This window comes from Phacochoerus africanus, chromosome 1 (genome assembly GCF_016906955.1).
Source record: "Phacochoerus africanus isolate WHEZ1 chromosome 1, ROS_Pafr_v1, whole genome shotgun sequence".
Taxonomy (NCBI): domain Eukaryota; kingdom Metazoa; phylum Chordata; class Mammalia; order Artiodactyla; family Suidae; genus Phacochoerus; species Phacochoerus africanus.
Window position 1 is genome coordinate 231,206,056 of NC_062544.1, and position 22,474 is coordinate 231,228,529.

General features: G+C 35.5%; 1 protein-coding gene across 2 annotated transcripts in view; it reads right to left on the reverse strand.

Moving 5' to 3' along the window:
- Nucleotides 1-984: 984 nt before the first annotated feature.
- LOC125134059 (T-cell receptor-associated transmembrane adapter 1) overlaps nucleotides 985-22,474 on the reverse strand; it is a 36,149-nt gene continuing 14,659 nt past the window's right edge. For both annotated transcript variants that reach the window (XM_047792902.1, XM_047792895.1), the window contains 4 exons: nucleotides 16,318-16,354; nucleotides 9,985-10,046; nucleotides 7,812-7,900; nucleotides 985-2,950 (listed from right to left, as the gene is read on the reverse strand). In XM_047792902.1, the coding sequence (XP_047648858.1) occupies nucleotides 2,708-2,950; nucleotides 7,812-7,900; nucleotides 9,985-10,046; nucleotides 16,318-16,354 (431 nt within the window). In that variant the 3' untranslated portion in view covers nucleotides 985-2,707. The remainder of the gene's footprint in view (nucleotides 2,951-7,811; nucleotides 7,901-9,984; nucleotides 10,047-16,317; nucleotides 16,355-22,474) is intronic.

Consider the following 22,474-nt stretch of genomic DNA (forward strand, 5'->3'; position numbering starts at 1 on the left):
CACAGCAACGTGGGATCCGAGCCGGGTCTGCAACCTACACCACAGCTCACAGCAACGCCGGATCCTTAAGCCACTGAGCAAGGCCAGGGATCAAAACCACAACCTCATGGTTCCTAGTCAGATTTGTTAACCACAGCGCCACGATGGGAACTCCCCGAAAAACATTTTGACTTGCCTTGTCACTTGGACATATTCCCATCCACTATGAACAAACTAACATCAAGTCAAAATATATCTGTGTTATGCAGCTAAAGCAAAATAGTATTTTTAAAAGGGGAAATTTATGAAACTAAATGCCTATTTTAGACAAGAAAAGTTTTATATGAATGACCTTAGCTTCCACTTTAAAATGCTTAAAAAGAACAAACAAAATACAAAGTAGGCAAAATAAAGGATATAATATAGATCAGAGGGCAAATGGGACAGAACTATAAAAACAATAAAATTATGTGAACAATAATTTTAGTTCTTTAGCAAATCAGTAAAATCTCTATCCAGACAGATTGGGGAAAAAGAAGCAAATTATTAGTATTAAAGAGAGGTGAAATCACTACACATTCTACAGATATTCAAAGAATATGAGGGTATTTTGAACAACTTCATGCCAATAAATTCAACAACTGAGATGAGAGGGACATTTCAAATCACACAAACTTAAAAAGTTCACTCAATAAGAAATCGCTAACTCAAAGGGCCTTTATAGCTATTAAAGAATTTAAATTTGTAACTAAAAACCTTCCTGACTAATGGGCATCAGATAAATTGGTGCATAAAACTTTGAAATATTTTGAAATTCAAATGATATAAACCAGAGGGAAAAAATTCAAATATCTCTAGGTACTAGGTAAAAAATTCAAATATCTCTAGGTACTAGGTAAGTGAATGATGTGGAAAAGTTACAGGAAAAAATAACTGCCAAAAATGCAAATCAAATTTTATTTTAACTGAGCCGTGGTATATATAGAAATGTAACAACGTAACACATATGATAGCAAAGATTTTATTTTAAATTAAGCAAAAACTTAAAGTCAACATGTAACTATTAATCATTTATTTATTGTGGGTTTTTCTTGGTTCTTCTGTGGAATAAGTAACCTGATTTTTTTTTTCTTCTTCCCTTACATGTTAATTTTTTTTGCATTTCCTATGGCATTGTGGACAAATTAAATTATTTTTCTTTGTTATTAGCATTTGATTTTCTACAGACTCATCATGGAAATTATTGACTGAAGTAGACACTTCTGAATAATGATAGAATTCTACAAAAGGTGCTCTTCCTTCCTTCTCACTGTTCACTTCTCAGAATGAAAATTCCCTCTTCAGAGATGCCCTCTCTCCAGTATTATCTCCCATTCTTCTGTTTTCTTAATCACATTTCTACACTTTTCTTTGTTAGCCTGATACTTGCCTTTTCTCCTGGACTGTAGTTCAGTGGGTGCAGAGTCTCTCTTTCCTCTTCATTGTATAATTTAGCACCTACACTGCTGCAGCAGCTCCACAAACAACTGAAGACAGACTAAAATCTACTAAGCTCTAGTCAGAGAGCACTGATAGCTGTCATGTATAATTTTCTTAGCCAGTGATGATTTGAGACCCAATTAAATTCCTACTCCAAATGGAGACAGCTTTTTAAAATATTTTTTTGGAGAGCAATTTAAGCACACTTATCAGAATTTACGCAGAACACACATTTTTGACCAAACGCTCCACTTTTCAGAAATATACTCTATAAAGACTCATGCTATGTACAGCTTTTAAAGCAATGATTCTTCTCCTAGATCTTATTAGCCTCAAGAAGTCAGACAATACTCAAATATGTGCAGAAATGCAGTTGCATTACAAATGTTATTTGTAAAGGCAAAAAAATAGATTGGAAATGAGCTAAATGTACTTCAACTGCTAGGCAGGCATTAAAATTATAACTGTATTTATAGTTAAAAATAATAATGGAAATAAGTCCACAATATATTGAGTTAAAAATTTTAAATAATATGTATAAAATTAACATTCCCCTTTTTGTTTAAAAAAACAAGTAATGAACATATATATGGTCATGCTCAGAAAAAAATTTAGAAGGATTATAGAGAGTTGATCACAGTAATTATCTCTAGCTAGTGGAATATCTAAATGCTTTTTGATACTCGTTACAAGGCACATGCATGAATTTTATAATAGCTTTAAAACTAATAAAGATATTTCCATCTGGGATAACTATTTTCTTCAGAAGAAGATTATCCCTCTTCTCTTAGGAATAAGTTTTAATGTTCTAAATTTCAATCAGAAATTTCTTTCAATTATGTTTTTCACATTGGTGAAAAAGAACTGTTTAAAAAAAAGACTTTTATTTTTCTTCCAACACGATCCAAAACATATTTATGCTTAAAACATTTTTGGAGGTTGATTTCATTGAGTATTAAGAATTGTTTTGAAATGACTTTGTTATCAGGATCGATTTGCAAATTTGATTTCATTTACATTTTACTCCAAAAGTATTTTTAAAGTGAATTCAAATATCTAATTTAAATAACGAATTTGTATGGTACAACATTTTCTATGTGTGAATGTACGCTCTGGGTAAGAGGCAAGCCACCATCCCACCAACAATCAGATCATCGCCCTGACAAATCATGCTGTCATATGGGGATCTTGTTTTGTTTAGCAACCATGTCCAGTAAGAACTGGATCATTGAGCTAGATCACAGTCCAGCTAGTTTACATTTTTTTTCTGTGCACGGATCAATCCAAACAGCCTGATGGGGTCATCATGAATGTTTTCCTCTATTGTTTGGCTTTCTAGTGAGAAACCATCCACCAAAGTGGTCTTAGAAAGGCTGGGTGCCTGCCCATCTTCATTCCTGTCTGACAAATAAGATTTCTGCTTCTTGGGCTTTTTGCACTTCCCCTCAGAGCTGCGATCTAGTGAGGCATAGCACAACTTTTCTTCAGTTTCCTGAAAAGAAAAGCACATTAATTTTTCACTGTTGGCCATTCTTTCATTTTGATGTCCTCTAGGAATGTCTAACGCCTGCAAAAAAACACACGGTCTGTTTTCTGGCTTTAGCTACCTTATTTGCCAAAGTTGTCAATTAGGATGATAATGAAAAACAATAGTCAACTCAAGACCTTGGAGTGGGGAAAAAAGCTTAAATCAACTTTTCATGTGTATCGTTTTTTTCATTCTTTTAATATACATGAAGCTTTTAGACAGATTCTTACCTGCCTCTCGCCTGCCTTCACCTCAGGGAGTGCTGACAAGTAACGATACCCTGATTTGTTAAACCGGAAATATGCATGATAGGAAGGAATTTAACTCACCAAAAATCTACTTTATTAATAATTGGTCATTTGGTGGTTCCCACAAAAGTCCCCAATTTTTCTACATTTTTGAGAATCTGAAGTAACAATTTAATAGTGTCCATTTATATGACTGGCATTTGGCAAGAAATACATTTCCCATTTCCCCCTATGGTTTCCTTCTTGCCTGCCTGTCCTCAGATTCCCTTTGAGCTCATCATTGGCATTCAGGAGGGCCCAGTGGCCCTCTCTGGCCTAGAGCTGGGTCAATACTAGAATAAGAAGGGCAGGAGACTAGAGAAACTTGGGGAAAGGCATAACCTTGAAGGCACAACCTTGAATTTGGTGTTGGAGAGTCTAAGATTGAATTTCAGCTCTGTAACATACTGGTCATGGGACTTAGAGCAGTTTTAAAAATAATTTGGGGCCCTTGCTTATAAAATTTGAATACCTATCTTACATTGTTATTAGCAAGTAGAGATAATATACCATTGACCCTTGAACAATGTTGGAGTTAGGGATGCCAATCCTCTGAGCAGGTAGAAATTCACATGTAATCTTACAGTCACCAGCCCATATCCACTGTTCTACGTCCACAAATTCAACCCCTCATCGTGTAGCACTGTGGTATGTGTTTAGTGAAAGAAATCAGTGTTTAAATATAATCACGCAGTTCAAATCTGGTTTTTCAAGGTCCAGAAGTAAGGTGGCATTATACTTATCAGAAGTTATAGGCTAAAACTTTAGGACAGCCACTGAATAAACAAATAATTTCTCTATTAAGATTTCCCTTTCAGAGGAAGCCAAAGGTATATCAATTTTGGGGTTTAGGGTAAGGAAGCAACATTTGGATTAACAAAACCCCTAATGCATGGATAAGCTTCTCCCTGGTGGCAGTCACTTTCTTGCTAAAATGTAAATTGTCTTATGTTCTCTGCCAGGCAGAGGGATGGCCCTATTTACAAGCTCTCTGGTAACTTTGACTTTTTATTCCTGAAATAATCATTTCTGAAAAACTGTACATAAGCTAACTGGTATCCTTGCTCTAGTCTCTACCCTCTGCCAATTAGCCACATACTATCTTCAAACTCTCTTCCTAAATTTCATATTTTACCATCTTGTCTCAAAAATTTTAGTGTATAGACTAAAATCTGAATTTCGTAGCCTGACATTTGAGGTTTTCCATGCTTATGCTTCACCCCTTCCACTTTGATTTTCTACTACTCCCCTATATAACCTCTGTATTTCAAGAAAATTGGACCTTTTATTGCTTCCTGAACACATCTTGTGCATTTATGTGTTTTTGCCTTTGCCTAGATAGAGAAGATGCCAATGAAGTTTAAAAGAAAACAAACAAACAAAACAGAGGGCACTCAGTAATACTAAGGGGTGGATATCTTTTTCAATTGTGCAGCACTTTGTTCTATTCTTTTCCTTCAATAAATTCTCCATTTTTCTTTAGGAAATTTCTTTCCTTTATCTGCTCCTGGGGAGGTGGTCAGTTACAATGCTGTTCTCCAAGCTTAACACAGGACTAAGCATGCAACCCAGTTTAGAATAAATTTCACTACCCCTGCCAACAGAAGTTGGCCCCAAAGTGGGCATGTGTCTTCAGCAGAACCAATTATATGGCATCTTTGGGATTGAGGTACAGATGCAGAAACAGAAAATATGTCTTTTTCTAGAGTTAGGAGGAAGAAAATCTGAATCTGCCAGTGGCTTTCCCAACCTAAATGGAAGAGTCTGTTGCTAATAGAACAGAATGAAGTCAGCAACAGAGAGAAGCAGGGAGGAGAAATGGAGAGAGCCTCATATTCAATAACTTCAAAAACAAAATATCGGGAGTTCCCATTGTGGCACAGAGGAAATGAATCCCACTAGAATCCTCATGAGGATGAGGTTTAATCCTTGGCCTTGCCCTATGGCTCAGCCATCTGGCGTTGCCGTGAGCTGTGGTGTAGGTTGCAGATGCAGCTTGGATCCCATGTTGCTGTGTCTGTGGTGTATGCTGGCAGCTGAAGCTCAGATTTGACCCCTAGCAATACAGAACTTCCATATGCTGCGAGTGTGGTCCTTAAAAAAAAAAAAAAAAAAAATCCTTACATCTCCCATTTCTATGAGCCAGTGATTTTCCTTTTATGCTAAAGAGGGCTGAACTGGTTTTTGCGTTTATCACTGAAAGTATTCCAAATAGCGTATGTCTTGCCAACTTTCTCAAGTGCTGCTGAGTTCAAAGTATGAGTCCAGAGAAAGAACCACAAATCATACATGTCATAGTCATTTGTGACTTCAGAGTGTTGTTTCTGTTGAGTAGATAGGTGGAAAATATATAGACAGGGATTAAAAAAATGAAAACTGGGGGAAAGTAAAAACCAGTTTAGGAATTAGCAAAACAGACTGAAGTAAGGTTCTTGTTTTTCAATATTGGGGAGATTTGTGCATATTGGTAGGTAAATAGTAATTCATGTAATGAGAAAATGGAGATTCAATATCTTGCATTTTCAATTAGTTAAAAAAATAGGATAATTAGTTAAGAGCACGAATATTGGCTTTGGAACGGAGAGAGGATGCTTTTGATATAGGAGGGAAAGGAGGGGTAGGTGAGAAGTTTTGACCTGAGGATAAGAGAAGAGAAGCAAGTTCACATTGTGTCCCTCAAATTTTTTAGGCTATGTGAACTCTTGCGAACTCAATCTTAAGTTTCCTGATCAACACTTCCTAGTTCATAGCAGACTCAGATACTGAAATTACAACTTCTCAATTATAGACATTATTTTCAAAGGGCAGGGAGCTTATTTCCTTCTCCAAAAAAGCTTTTATCAAGCTTTATTGCATCGTATTGTGGATACTTTATGCTTTGGTCATTGACCAAAGTAACTAAGTATCATAGTAGCAAACTGGGTAGTATTTTTGATGATAATGATCATTCTAATAAAATGGAATTGAGGAAATAAAAAGATTACTTCTAATTTGTGAAATTAAATTTGTGAGAAGGGTGTAACAGAATAAAGACCAATCTCCTTAGAAGGGCCTTTAAATATTTAATTTATAAAATAGCAGACTTTTTAAAGAAATTTTAAGGCTTTGCACAATTTCCGTTTGAGTAAAAACCAGATGCAGCACAAATAAAACTGGCCTATTCATATGTATTAAACAGGAACTTCTATTCAGAATTCTCAGTTCTTTTACAAATAAGGTGCTGTCAATTTCTGCATTTTAGGTGGTATGGTTATATTTTAACCTTCTCTGAGAGGTTTTGTTTTTATTATCATGAATTTTGCCCATCATATTATAACATGCAGTTTTTCCTATCTTTTATCTAAGAAATACATTTACAATTAATTGAACATCACATGATAGATTTGCCCATAACAGGGAAACTTAACATTTTGCTTAAACCTTACCATATCTTTGGCTTCTTAGTAAAAATTGAAAGAATTCTAATTTTTTAAGGGGATTCACATAAAGAAAGAGAAAAAGTCTATCTTAATGAGAAGTTACCAAGCTGTGATCAATATTCAGGATGAGAATGTTTTCTATTAAGCAAGACTAAGTTTGGATTTTGTTTCCCCACTTAATTTCTGAGTCTCTAGGGTAAGTTTTTCATCTTTTGCAAGCACCTGTCAAATAGGGATTAATCACGCTATTTCTCTCATAGGAATCTAAGAAGGTAATGCTTAGAAAGCACATAATACAAGTCCAACACATAACAACTGCATAGGAAATGCTGGCCCTGTGACTATTTCTAGGAAATACAAGAGGGCACATGATAAAAGGGACAAGATTGGGGAGGAGAGGGAAGAACCATTTCAACTAAAATTCATAATGCTTCAGCCATATGTAGGCTAAGAACTGTGAATAGCAGTGCTATATCTGGGGAGGTTGAACTGATTGTGGCAGAAGTATAAACTACTTATTTCTCCTTGGGTTTTTCTGTTTCTGGTTAGGCAATAGTCTTGTCTATTCTCACACAAGCTGTGTACAAAAATCTCTTGCCATAAGACCATAGCCATAAGATTTGTATTAAATTTATACTCATTTTCCTTGTAAAACAGAGGCATGGTCTTTTACAGCTAGTTAATTAATCTTTTCACTAAAGATCTCTCTCTCTCCCCATCCACCATAAATTCCTGACCTCTAGGTCTTCTGAACACTTTACATGTGTCAATTTTATATTTATTTCTGTGATACATGTAATTTTTTCACTCTGAAAGGAAAAACAATTATTTAGGGAGAGAAATCTTGAAATCTATCATCTTTGTAAGTGTACACAATTTTGACCCTTTGAATGTGGCTCTGCACATTGTTTGTCTTTGAGTTTTTCTTTAGAGCTCAAGCTCTAGAATTTGACACCAATTCTGAATGCAAAATTTCTAACAGGCTGCTTCTGATGTTTATCAGAATGTGCTGCTTTTATGCTCTTAAAACATGCAGCTTTGCTGTGGCCTAGGCTGAACTTGATCGTTGAAACAGAAAAACAAACAAAAAACCCTCAAAACAAACAAAAAAAACCTTACCTGTGCAGGTGGGGTGTCTTCTTTCGGTTCGTTTACAGATCTCTCTGGTCGAGCTTTCATTTGTTCATAGCAGTTCTCATCCACTGGTTCTTGGGAGTTGAAAAGATAGAGATTTACAAGGGAAAAATAAAAAATGCTGGCACAAATAAAAATACATGACCCAAACAACATTTAGCTATCAATGTGAAACTCTTGGGGATTGTTTGACTAGTTTTTTTTTTTTGTGGAGATGCAAAGAAGTCAGGAGGCACAAACCGTTGTCTGAAGATCAGACTGGAGAGTTTGCTGCCCACAACATTAAAAATTAGACAAAAGACAGTCACTTGGGATAAGGACTAGATCACATTAATTTTTTCATACCATGGAACATGGACATGACAGTTTCAATTTAAACTGCCATTTCAACATTATAGAGATCCCACAAGTTACAGGGTCACTTGTGTTCTTTTCTACATAAGCATGACTAAAAATGGTGCAGGTGGCATAAAGTACGGAGCACATATGTTGATGATTATGATTTGGTAATTTTTCTAATAAGAAGTTTTATTCAGTGGCATTTAAAATCCTACATCCTATTTTTGTAAAAGAGGATTTAATTATGTTTGTTGTCCCATAAATCAGTGACAGGACAGTTCAGCCAGGCTGTTTTGAGCATCCGGGGTGTATAATGCTGGTCCTAGGTACTTGGAGTTTTTGTGCCCTGCCCACCAGCCAGCAGACATGCACTCTTTTCATCCTGTGGGGATGTTTACTGGATCATCCATACCTTTATTCCCCCAGATACTCCCATTCAAAAGGGAGAGGAAGGAGAGTTAGTGACTTGTAGGATGGCGAGTAACCTGGCAGAAATGTGGATTGTACCAATTTGACCTCATAGAAGAAAAGATATATTTACTATAATACAAGGTACTTCATAGTCAATTCAGTCTCCTCGGAAAAGCAATGCAGAGAAATGGTCCGTAGAACAGTGTTCTTCAAAGCATAGACCATGGAAAACATGCATAAGAGTCACTTGGGAGGTTTATTAAATAGCAGGTTCCTGAGCCCTGTCGTGCAACTACTAAAACATAACCCATAGGAGTGACACCTGTGTTCATTAGACAGAGTGACTGAAGATGTCATTGGCTTTGAGCCACCAGAATACATAAGAAATGAGGTCTTCAAATATCATAGGTGGTACGACAATTCTGCAAGGGGAAACAGGAGGGCAAATTATTTTTAATAGTCTATTCCCAAAAAATGGTTTCTAATTCTTCAGCATACAGAGCTTAGAGAACACTTTACAATGGGGGGAGACAAAAATTAAAAAAATTTTAAAAATTCTCATACAAATTCCATACTGTTTAGATATATAGAGATTCAGATAAATTTAGTCCCTTACTGGCTATGTCTGTGTCTGCGACTCAGAGATCAACAGGAGTTGAGCCCGAAGCCTCCCATGATGAGTTAGGTGAAGATCCTGAAGGGCAAGGATGGGGTTAAATACTAGAGCTGCCTTCACAGCTTCTCTCACAGAGTGCTGGGATCAGATCATAGCTCTCCGTTTTGAGGCATTTAGAAGCATTTTGTTTTTTCGGTGGTTGGGATATTTCAAGTAATAAGGGATGCTGGGAACTGAAGACTATTGTTACAAAAGAACAAAAAAATGTATGAACCACTCATTGATGGTTTGGTGTTTCTCTTTCCCTGCTTGTCATCGATGTAACCTTAGGTTCTCTACCTTAAAAGAACTAGTTAAAACAAAGGAAACTAGAGACTATGTTCTTTGTTCCAGTTATTCATTATAGACTTGCTTTTGCATAGAGAGGATAAAGGACTGTTTCCCTGGGCCATTTTCTGTTCTAGAAATAGCTTTATTTCATAGAATTCTGTGTGTGTCAAAATTCATGGTAATAGATTCTTCCGGTATTCTCATTACTGCTAGATGAAATGAAGAGGATATAGAAAAACAGGATGTTAATTTACACTGAATGTTGCAATGAGATTTACAATATGCAACTTTGGAAATATATACTAAGTGATATGCTAAATATACTTGTATTTATGATTATCATTGGAATACCTAAACATGTGATTGTGACAAAAAAAATAAGCTACCTCCAATTCTTTGTGGAATTAAGTGGAGGTAATTGATTTATAGATAAACTTAGTTTCTGGAAAAAATAAAACTTACCTGAGATCACATTACCTAAGTTACCATAAATTGGTGTGTCTTCAAAATCATACTCATCTTCCCTATAATAAGGACAAACAATTTGCCTTATTAGAATGTACTTTACACATAATTCATAACTAATTCTTCAGCTAAATTAATATTGGGTAAACTATTGCATGTTCTTGTTCAGCCTCGACTACCCAAGGCAGATATGCAAGTGAGTGCAAGTGTATGTATGAATTTGAGAAGTTATGTTTTGGGCCTTCTTTCAGGAAACAATAATAGCAAATACTTGTTTAGCACTTACAGTGTTAGATTCTATTTGAAGTGCATTTTATATATATATACATATAAATATGTATATACATATATATACACATATATTCATTCATTTAATTCTCACAACAATCTGACCAGATAGGAACTATAGCATATTTCCACTTAATGGATAAGGATCTTGAGGCACAGATTAGTTATATAATTTGCTGAAAGTCACAAGACCAGTAGATGACAGAGCTGGAATTAGAAGGTAGATTATCTGTGCTCTAAACCATACATTTGTGCTTCTGTTTGCTTGCCATGAGTATCACTCCGAACAGACCCCTAACACCCTGTTTACTAATATTAACTGACAATGATGATTAAAAAATGAGACCAGAGAAATAGACTCAGCTTGACAGATGCGATAAATGATTGATCACCTGTTATATCCAAACACCATGCTGTTTTACATATATTAATCAAAAACCCAGGGAAATTCTCATAAATATTAGTTCCCATTTTACAGATGAGAAGTCTGATATTCACAATGATTAACATATTTTCCCTAACCTTCTGTGTACTATCAACATGAATACCAATTGTAAAAGCTTTTCTTTATGCTAGTGTTCGTTCAACCCTCAGGACAACACTATGAGAGGCTTTTTTTTTTTTTTTTAATCCCAATTGTGTACATAAGGAATTTACAATCTGTAGAGGTAAACTGCCAAGACAGAGAGAAAGTAATTGGCAGTACTAAGATTGTAATGCAAATCTGATCCTAAAGCTCTGAATACTATTTGTTCTTGATGTTTGATTAAATTTCCTTAAAGCCTCATCTGAATAATCCTATTAGGATTACAGTAGACAGATCTGTATTGTTATCAGACAGCGACAATGGCCCTGGTGACCAGCTTCCACAATAGCAGGCTGGGAACAGAAGAATGTTCCATGCAGTGAGGATGGCATTTCCTATAACAGCAGCAACTGCTTTAACTTTGAGATTACACATCGTCTAGAGCTGAGAGGAAGTATACTAAAAGGAAAAAGAACACTTATCTCAAGGCATAACACCTATATTACCCCCATGCTACTGAAAGAAGGCACAGTATATGTGAGTACTAAGCAGGTGTCCTAAAAAAAAAAAAATCAAATGATACTTGTATGAAATGATTTGAAAAGTCCAGATGCTTATCTGATAGCAAAGAAATTAATCCGTAACTTTTCTTTCCCTTGGTAATTCACTACAACTTAATGTTGGGATGCAGAGTAGTCCCTGCTCATGGATTTTCTCTGGCTCTGCAGAGAATATAATAGCAAAAGGTGAAGAATTTTTAATAAGAAAATCCATCCATTTTCCTAGCCCACATAGATAGAGATACAACCTGCAAATGATAAATCATGTACAAAAAATGAACATCATTTCATTCCCTATGAATGAAAATAAGATGTGATTTATAATGCAGTGCCCTGTGTCTACAGGCAGGTCTCAAATGATTAATCGTCTCAAATAAACTATTATAAAGAAGCAGTTGCCTAACCAACACATTAGAAAGTATTATTTTTACTTGGCTAATGCCAAATAACACCAGCCTATTGCAAATATTTAATAAACTCCAAGCACAAATGTTTGGCAGTGTTTTATGTTGAAGACTGATTACTATTTAAAATAAATGAATAAATAAGCCTAGAGGCCAGTGCACCTCGAAGTTTCAGGCCAGATCAGATTCTCCACTGTCTTCAGCATGTCTAAAATGACCCTCTAACCAATTAGCACATTTACTGACACTCTAAAATTTAAAATAATATTAATTGCATCTTTTCCTGGGGTCCCAATTTTCTATTTTCACATATATTTCTCTAGTCTTTATTTTAAAAGTTTTTATTTATATTTTATTATGAAGTCCTTTAAAGAAAATTCCTCAAATGCTTTATTATCTAAGTATATTAAATAATTCAATTTTTAAAAAATCATTACTTCTGCCTAGGTGATTTTGGACATAAATTCTCTGAGTTTTGATTTCCTTAACTTACAAAGCAAGGATATTAAATTATATTTAATCCCCATTTCTTTTTTCAGCTCTCAAATCCTGTGACATAAATGTAGGGTTCTAATATCCAAATAAAAACAAAAGACATTCTATAAAACTATTTTAAGGAGGTAGAAAGTTTGAGGAAAGAGTAAGCATAGGGATCTATCAGAAGTTGGTTTTAGCGTTAACTTGATTTGCTTAATAGACATTTCTTTGAATAGGTATACTTAGGCTTCATCAGTGTATAAATGTTATTTAAAGCTATGAGAGAGGATGAAATTACTAATGGAATGAGAACAGACTTGTGGTTACTGAGGGGGAGGGGGGAGGGAGTGGGATGGACTGGGAGTTTGGGGTTGGTAGATGCAAAATACTACATTTAGAATAGGTAAGCAATGTAGTCCTATTGTATAGCACAGCGAACTATATCCAATCTCTTGGGATAGAACATGGGGGAAGATAATATGAGAAAAAGGAGATACATTGGTACAAAAATTGGTACCACAGCATAAATTGGTACAATATTGTAAATCAATTATACTTTTAAAAAAATGTTAAAGAACAATTAGAGAAGGGGTTCACTAGATGAGCCCTGGACACTCTATTGTCTTATCATTCAGGAACAAGCAAGAAGGAGCTGCTGGTAATTGAGGAGGAAAACCAAAAGAGGGTGTTCCAGAGCCTGGAGAAGTAGAAAGTGATAGATATATAGACCCTTGGTCCAGAAAAGAAGTGTAAACCCCAGCAATTTTTGTATGGCTGGGTTTAGTATGGTTAGGGTTAACCTAAGAACCAGTAGAGTTTCCTAAGGGGAAATGTTAACGGACTCTATCACTGGTATCTAACAATGGTGTCTAATATTAAATTATGATTCTCTTGATTAGTGTTCAAATGCCCTTCTAATAATGTCCACTTTTTTGTAAAGTCAATTAAACACAGGAGCTTATATTGGCAGTGCTTTGGAGTATTTAAAAAGAAGAGTCTTGGGAATTCCCTCATGGCCTGGTGATTAAGGATTTGGCATTGTCACTGCTGTGGCTTTGTTTCTCTGCCTGGACTGGGAACAACCATGTGCTATGGGCACAGCCAAAAAAAAAAAAAAAAAAAGAATTTTTTTTCAAAGTTTAGGGGAAAGGAGACAGAAACTGGAAAGATTTGCCAGCATGAAGAATTCTAAAAAGATGGGGAAAGAATCTTAGAGCAGTGACACAAAGCTGGCAGGTAGGGGAGGGAAAGGTCAATAAAGACTAGGATTTTTGGAATCTGTAAGTATATTTGGGGGAATTGCCAAAAATACTTAGAAAGGGGACTAGATTTCTACATTCATACAGAGTTGGAGCTTGGATTGTGGTAACTTGTACATTAAAACAAACAGAAGGCTGGAAAATGTGGAGATACTTTGGTTCAAGTGAGGCAGTGGCCCCATTGAGGGCTTCATCTGCCTGTCTACTTGGAAGTCTGAGATGCCAGGGGAGGCTCCTCAGGAGTTCTATTGTCATCAGAACACTCAACCCGAAGAACAGGTGAAAGGGACAATTGAGAATAAAGGTCTTTTCCAGGGTACCAAGTTAGCACATTTAGCAAAGAGGAGGGGAGTGAAGGGTCTCCCCCAGCCTGCTGAGCTTTAGAAGTCCAAGAAATCATCTCAAGATGTTTTGTGATAAAAGCACCTTCCAGTGCCACCCAGGAGAAGACCACGCAACAGCTGCTGGGAATTTGTCCTAAGTTCCTGAGAGAGACTCTAAAAACTGAGGAGCTAAAAGAAGCTTAAGATAAATCTGAACTGCTTTCCTAAATTATCAGAACTGCTTTCCTAACTTTGGGGATGAATATCATTCAAATGAGTGGGAATTTTCTTAGACTATAATTTTTATCTAATAAAGCAGCCAGCTTTTTAAATCAACTCCCTCTGTAGGTACAGTATTATAATCCTTATTTTTCAGATGACAAAATTCAACTTCAGGGATGTTCACTTTCAAAAGGTTACAAACTTAATAATTGCAAGAGTTTGAATAAAATCCAGAAGTGTCTGGATCTCAAGCCCATGATATTCTCTCTCACTGCCTTATCCTCTTAACACAGATCAAAAGACAAGACTTGTGTAGAATTACATTTAAAGGAAAGAATGAAGTGACCCAGGGGTAAATACCAGGAAGTGTATATTTAACTCTCTATTAGACATAGAAGCTATGCTGTCCTTAAAGTGATCATGTTACTGACTTACTAAAAGCAGGAAAGGCAGAAATCTGGGGAAGCAAGAAGATGAGAGAAGGAAATTTATTTCCCTTCCAGCATAGCTTCCCACCTAAACCAGTGTTGAGTAGGGACGGGGAGACTGTGCAGCAGGTAACCCAGTGTGATGGAAGCTTGCCTCCCTCCTATCTGGCCTCAAACCATCTAAGAACCAAAGAAGCATCCATAATTCTACCCCACCTAAGAAAGACAGCCCTTGTTTACAATTGCTGTTTTAATGTTTATATCTTAATGGCTAGGGACGGTTCATTTGTTTCTTTCTTCCTGAAGCCTCCATGCTCTCCTATAAGGTTTTGGCTCCCAAACTACATAATCAGAGAAATAGATAAGCTGTGTAGTACATTCACAAACTTGTGAATTAATATGCCAACCACTTTTTATAGATACAATCTGCATTGTATATTCAAATTACGCCTAAATGGAGATTTATTACAATAGATAATAGATTATTAAATTCTTGAGGGAAGGATCTGTATCTTTTCATCTTATAACTCTATTGTCTAACAAATGCTTATTTGTTAAATGAATATTTATTGAATGACTGAATGTTATAAAAGAACCAGCCTCTTTTCTGAATTTTCCCCATAGCTAAGAGCTGGCTTGCTTTGAGATGAGTGTTTTACCAATTTTCTTTTCTGATTCTTCTCCTCCTAACCCCAAAACCACCAACTCCGTCTTTGACAGAATGACCATCCCACAAGATTTTCTATCACATTGCATCTTAACTGTCTTTCAAGTGACAAGCATCCAAACAATCATCAGACTAAATTCTATATAGTTATTAAGATTCTTTTTGTTATATTTTTATTATAATCAAATCAGCAAATTGCTCTTGATATGACCTATGACTTAAAAATTATCTCATGATAACATCCAATGTTAAAAATAGTCATAAAAATAGAGATGTTCTTATTTGTGTGGGTCTGCCTGCAGCCCAGATCCTGAATCTTCCAGAGACATTTCCACATGGAGAAGACTTTTGTTAAAGGGATGATAAAAAGCTTACAGTCTTATCCTGTCCAGCGAGAAAGCTCTGTGTTTTTGAAAGACCTTTTCAGCCTTTCTGACTACCATTTCAAAAAGGTCTTGAAGGGTCCCCTAGGAAATTCTCTATATTTAGATTTTTCTTTTGATCCTAAAAGAGAAATTTCTAAACCAATGACACATTTGGGTCAGAATATACTATCCAAGAAAATGAAGCTTCTTTACTATGATTTGTACTATAAACTTTTGTTTTAAAAAGTATCACATTATACAAATTTATTTGCAGCTTGCCTAATATGTATAAGAGAATAAAGTATATCTAAAACTGTATACCACTTTAGAGTTATTTGTTGCATTTCCCTATCAATTGCCAACACCTTTAAAAACAGCATAGCACAAAGCATCCTTGTCTGTCTCGATGCATACATATCTTAAATTTGTTATGTTATTGTCAGATTTCTTTCCACTCTGAAATTCTTAAGAGGCACACAATTCTATACATAATTAGACCACATTCTTACAGTCTGAATTGAATCATAATCTAGGGTATCTCTTCCTAAAATTGGTGAGGATTCTGTAGATAATAATTTGGAATCTCATTTTATTCCTTATACAGCTCTCTCATTGACTCAGAATGAGTAACGAGGGCAGATAATAATGTTATAACTACTCATCTTCAGATGGAAGTAAAAGTAATTAAAATTCACTTTTAATTGTATTTTAACCCAAGTGAAACATTCCTGAGCCAAATCTATAAGCAATAGAACATTAATGTTTTCCTTGTTACTTGGCAATCATAATCTCTGACTCATTTTCTACATACCTGGGAATGTAGTCATCGGAGTACAAGTATACTTTATCTGAAAGATATTCAAAGTAAACAGATTAAAAGAAATTTTGACATACATGTGTCCTGAGCATGTTCTGAGGGGAGCTGAGCCTCAATGTCAGTTAACATCTTTAGTAAAGCCACTTGGCCACCACTGTTTGACCTAGGGATAAAGATTTTCTCTGATTTGGGCCAATCATGTTCTCTCTTGGCAATCTGCAATGGAAAGAGTGCAGCATGGAAGTGACGTAGAGCCCAGATATGTGGCTATTTTATGCAGGGAAAACACCAAGCTGAGTACCCTGGAACCTCTGTCCCTGTGGTTTTTTTGTGTGGTTCCAGTCCATTGTAGGCATGACTGTACTTTCTGCCTTTGGGTTCCACACAATACCTCTGCTTCCTTCTGACAAATTTAACCTCTTTGCCCTTGCTAGTTTGAGTAAGCTTTTCTTCCTTGCCCCCCAGAAAAGTTCCTAGAAGATGCTTCTATTTATTATCTATCTATCTGTCTAATTCTGAAGTGTCCATTAACATTTATTGGCATGTGACAATAATATAAGTGTTCAGGAAGTTCCTCTGGTTGTGATTCCATTTCATTCACATGGTGCCAACAGAGAGGTAAGGAGAGCTAAAGAGTCTAGGGAGAAGAAATTCAGAAAAAATTGAGGACAATCTCCAAACATTAATCAAAACAATAGAATGGCTTTTAATGAAACAGTGTGCCGGCTCACAAAAACAAGACTAACCAGAGATTTGATGTAAGATCATCAAATCATGAAAAATTACATACCAACTCTCAGAAAATATCCACTTTCAACCCTGGAGGTAGTAGTTCAAAGGCAAATGAAAGGATGTATTCTTCTTTCAAATTAAATACATGTATTCAAAATTTGGGAAGAAAGTTTCAAGAAGTTTTTTTAGAAAGGCAATAGACATAATGAATAACTGAGGGAAATTATGAGAAGTTCAGAGTTCAGTTTTAATAATTAACATCAAAGTTATGAAGTCTGGTAATCTGTTAATTTTCTTTGATATTGAACTGGATGGATGTATATAGTATGATATTTATTATATTTTGATTGCATGTTATTTAACCTGACATTAAATAAAAGCCAAAATCTTGCAAATGCTAGCATGTGAGAGTGAATTTCAGTATTACCTAGGTCTTTGAGTCATTATCAGCAACAATCAAATGGTTTTACAACAGCAATCAAATGGTGATCTTTCAGTTTAATATGTGAAAAACAGTGTGTGTTGGTAAGAAACTAATAAAAACATTTTCAGATAATTGAGCAAGTCACCAAACTACAAGGATTATTTTTAGTTAGATTTATGTGCGACAAAGTTGAGTTATTCTCCATAGAGTTTAACTCACAGAGAAGCATTATTGAAACAAATTATTAAAATCATTACATTGGAGGACAAAATGGACATGTCACATGTCAATGTATTTGGAAGAATTTTGTGCAAGACCAGATACAGGAAGTTTTGGCAGAGCACAAACAGCAAGCAGCTATGGGACCAAAAGCGATAAATGTAATCCATTTGGGATCTATCAAAAATACCCTTCCAATAGCCCAGAGGAAATGTCTTACCATGGGCTGCATCTAAAAGATGCAGCTATTTTCAAGTACCTTCAGCTTAGTCTTGAGAAGTTGCACAGTAGGCACAAGTTAATGGAAGCCCCTCAAAGTTAGAAAGCTTGAGAAATGTAAATAATATCAATAAGCAGAGGGACAGAAATTAGAAACATTCAGAGACATAGAAAACAAATTTGTGGTTACCCAAGGAGAAAGGGGTGGAAGAGGTATAAATTAGGAGTTTGGGATTAGCAGATACAAACTACTGTATATAAAATATATAAACAAAAATGTCTTATTGTATAGCACAGGGAACTATACCCAATACCCTGTAATAAACCAAAATGGAAAAGAACATGAAAGAGAACATATATATATATATATATATATATATATTATATACATACACATATATATGTATACACACACACACACATACTGAATCATTTTGCTGTATACTGGAAACAGCATTATAAATTGGCTATATGTCAATTTTTAAAAAATAGTTAATATAGACTAGAAAATTATAAATTAGAAAATATAAAACTGTGTTGATTTCACAGAGAAGCATTATTGAAACAAATTATTAAAATCATTACATTGGAGGACAAAATGGACATGTCATATGTCAATGTATTTAGAAAATATAAAACTGTGTTGATTTCTTTTTGCATGAAGGGTATATTTACATTTGAGTCGTTATTATCAGATTTGTCTAGAATTAAAGTGCATACACAAGAATTTAGTCAACATGCAGCCTGATGTATAAAGGGCCAAATTCAGGTTTAAGAATTGGAAGGCACTGGATTTGGATACCAGCTCTTCAGTGCATTTCATTGCAAATGAACATGCAAATCACTGTAAAATTCTGATTCTTAGTTTTTAAAGTAGGGTTAATAATATCTATGTCATGGAGTAGATATGGAAGATAAGCAAAGTAATTTATGTAAAAATATTTTAGAAAATGAAAAAGTTGGTTATTAATATTATACATTCTAAATCTATATCCTATAACAAGCCACATTTAATGTGCTGATTTGAATTGGGAAGTTTCTTCATTAAATGGATTAGCCAAAAACTAGCTAATATAATTAAGATGCTATTTTTAAAAATACAAGATTTATAGCAAAGTTAGATTTGAAAAAAAAAAAAACAAATATCATCTCTGGCAGGAGGATTGCCACCAGCTGGGTAGTAAATTAAAAGATTAAAAAATAAACAAAAGATAGTTACAGTCTTTATAAGAAAAAAATAGACATGGAATAAAAATGTTTTTTCTAAATACACTGATATTTCTTAAAGATAATGTGGATTTCCAATTGGAGATGCTTGGAGTGTGAAGGATGGTGCCTGGAAAATATACTGCTGTAATATGTAAAAGGAGAGCTCTACGGCAAAATGAGGTATTAGCAGCAGAGAAAAGCAAAAAGAAAAAATAATTTAGATCAAAAAAGCTTTGTGTGAAAAAGGAAAGCTAAACAACTATATAAAGGATACAATATAATGTCATGCTTAGATGGAAAGAAAGGGAACTAAAACAATATGAAGAAGAAGAAAATAAGTGATGGGTAAATACATTATACACTGAACTGACTATATTGAAGAAGCAGCCCAAAAGGGAACTTTAAAGTTCAAGGCCACTACATATTACTATTTTTAGAGTTTAATTGTATAATCTGGAGCTTGACGATCAGTATTTGTGTGGTTTTAGTTTTACAACACTTACTATAACAAGTGTGATAGAATATGATCTCTTTAAATAGGGGCATAGCAGTCAAAGTTTACAAGTTACAGGAAAGGAGAAAGCCTAGCCAGCTCAGGCTCTTGAAAACAGTTTGCTCTGTCACGACAACTTATAAGTTAATTTAAAAGTAAATGGTATAATTTAAAAGTAAATGGTATGATTTAAAAGGTATGTATGTAAATATTTCACTTTATTTAATAAAACAAAACAGTTTTTATTTTACCATAATGCAGTTATGTTTGCAAGACTCTGTGTGAGAAAAGCTGGATGAGTTTTCATAATCCTCTCCTGTGATTCAGATATAAACACTGTGGTCAGGCTCATGGTTGAGAAGGTGGGAGCTAACATTTGCTTTTATGTTTTCCTCTTTATAGTGTTTACCCTTCCATGGGCAATACATAACAAGAAACAAGAGCACATGGCTTAAATTCTGTAATACAAATTTTATGATACATTTTTTACTGTGAAAATGTGAAATATGTGCCATAATTTTCTAGCAAATAGGAGATACACTGATAGGACTTTGATGTATGAGCAAACCATACAGTTGTTTATCCTTCTTAAAACAGAAGAAAAGTTGGATAAAGAATACTTTGGGGATTTATAGGAGGAAAAGGCAAATGCATTCCTATCAGAAAAAGCAATAAATGTAATCTTCCTAAAGAACAGATTTGGACAAAGAATCACATAAAATTGAAAGATTTATTTTGGGGGAAGGGAGAACTCCATTTCAAAGCTTCTACCCAGCTCTGCTACAGAAAACATCAAGGAGAGGCTTATCTTGTCTATCTGATTGAAAGTGTAGATACTGCATTGTTGCTGGAATAGAGATTTTCTTTTTTAAGCTATTTAATACACCAGCAAAATTTATTCACTGACTGTTTGCCAGGGTGGAGTCATATCTTACAAGTTTCTTAGCCACAAAGAATAGCACAAAGATGTAGAAATAAAAAGTTACAGGCCAGATGTAGGGGCACTGTGTACACAGAGCAAGGGACAGAAAAGCTGGCTAATATGATGGAATCTCTTCTAGTCTGTCTGTTCCAAGGAAACAAAAAATGGAGGAGACTTCTGGAGGAGTGAAAAGGAGTCAGTTCGCAGAACTAATCCCAAATCCACTTGGAATCTCTGGGTGAGAAAGAAAGACAGAGCTGTTTGTTCATATGGAATGGGAAGGAAGGCAGTCATTAGTAATAATATTTGAAGGGTTGGGAATGGACTGTAGCAAGAAAAAGGGGGGGGGCAAAATAAGAACAAAGGGCATTCTTTTGGCATCAATGAACATTGATCCAAGACTAATATTAGATTTGCATACCTATAAAACACAAGACCTAATGAATAAAGATTGGGTAAATTTGCAGTCCTTTTTTTTGTTTGTTTTTCCTGGACCTATGAGGACAGGGGTGAGCCTACCCATGATCCAACTCAAACCCTGGTGGTAGTAGGTGGTACCATAATTCCTAGCAGATTGCAGGTCTCAGGGATTGTGGGGGGCAGCAGGGTAGGGAAAAGAGGGTGTTCTAAAAGAAGTGGAGAGTATGCATGAGGGTGTGAGGTAACACCCCTATCCTTATACTTGACCCAGTGCTGAAACTGGTGACTTCCTTGCTGGACAGTGTTATCCTGTCTGGAGTAGTCAGAGACTGCTGCACCTGGCTCAGAGCTGGGGGAGGATGTAGTGTCTTTGGCTGGTGGGAGAAATGGGGCTTCAGCATCAGGGATATGTGGAAGGATCTGGGGCATGCCTCTGTTCCCCTCTCTCTAGGTGTCTGTCCCCAGGGTCTCTTGTCTTTTTCACCATCCTTCGGAAGGGAGAGGCAGGACTCTGCTGCAGGGCAACACACAAGGTTCATATGCATCTGTAGGGCATAAGATAGATCACTATGAAGGAGCTGGTGTGGGTACAGAGGAGGGATGCTTCAAGAAGTCTTTAGCTATTTACTGCTCAAATAAAATAAATTGAGATAGGCTAATGTTTAGAACTTATTCCATGGAAGCCTACAGAGAAATCTCTAAAACAAACCTATGTGTGACTTGAACAAAACCATTACTGCTAAACTTCAGGTTATTATACAGATATGTTAAATAATAAAAAGATGGCACAGGAAGTGGAATGAGAGCTGGAGAGGACTTAGGGACAGTGGGAGGGATGAAGAAGCCAGAAAGACTAATGTCCACTGAAATAACAGACATTAAAATCAAATGATATTGGAGCTATAGTCAACTTTTAACAAATCTCTGTGGAAGGAGGGAAAGAAGGAAGCACCAGGGTCACCGGGAATGGTGGTGTGGGCTACACCCTGTCCAGGACCCCCGTCCTAAATACTGGCACTATGCTAAGTATTATACTTCTTACAAGGACCCTATAGTCTAGAGAGTATGTTCCACTATTTTTTAGGTAAGAAAACTGAAATTTAAGAGATTTTACTTGGACAAGATCTCCCAATATCTCAATATTTAAAATATTGAGGTATTGTAGTTCAAGACAGCTTGGTTTCAAAAGCTGTGATTTTAAAAACAATTGAGGAAACTGAAATTGATTTTTTAAAAGTACATCGGTAAATATAATTCACAAATTCCTGTTTTTTTTTTTTTCAAATGTCCTGTCCCACTTTGCTGATTTTAGGCAATAGTGTCAGTATAGCATGCCTGAGGTGGTAAGGGAATGTACAATTAAAAACAAACAAAAAAAAATCTGTCTTAAAAAGAAATCCTGCTTACTATTTTTTAACAGTGGTCAACTAACCATCACAAACAACTCCTGTGAGTTTGTATGGTAGCAAACTGATATGAACAATTGCTCAAAGGAGTTTATATGGTAGCAAAA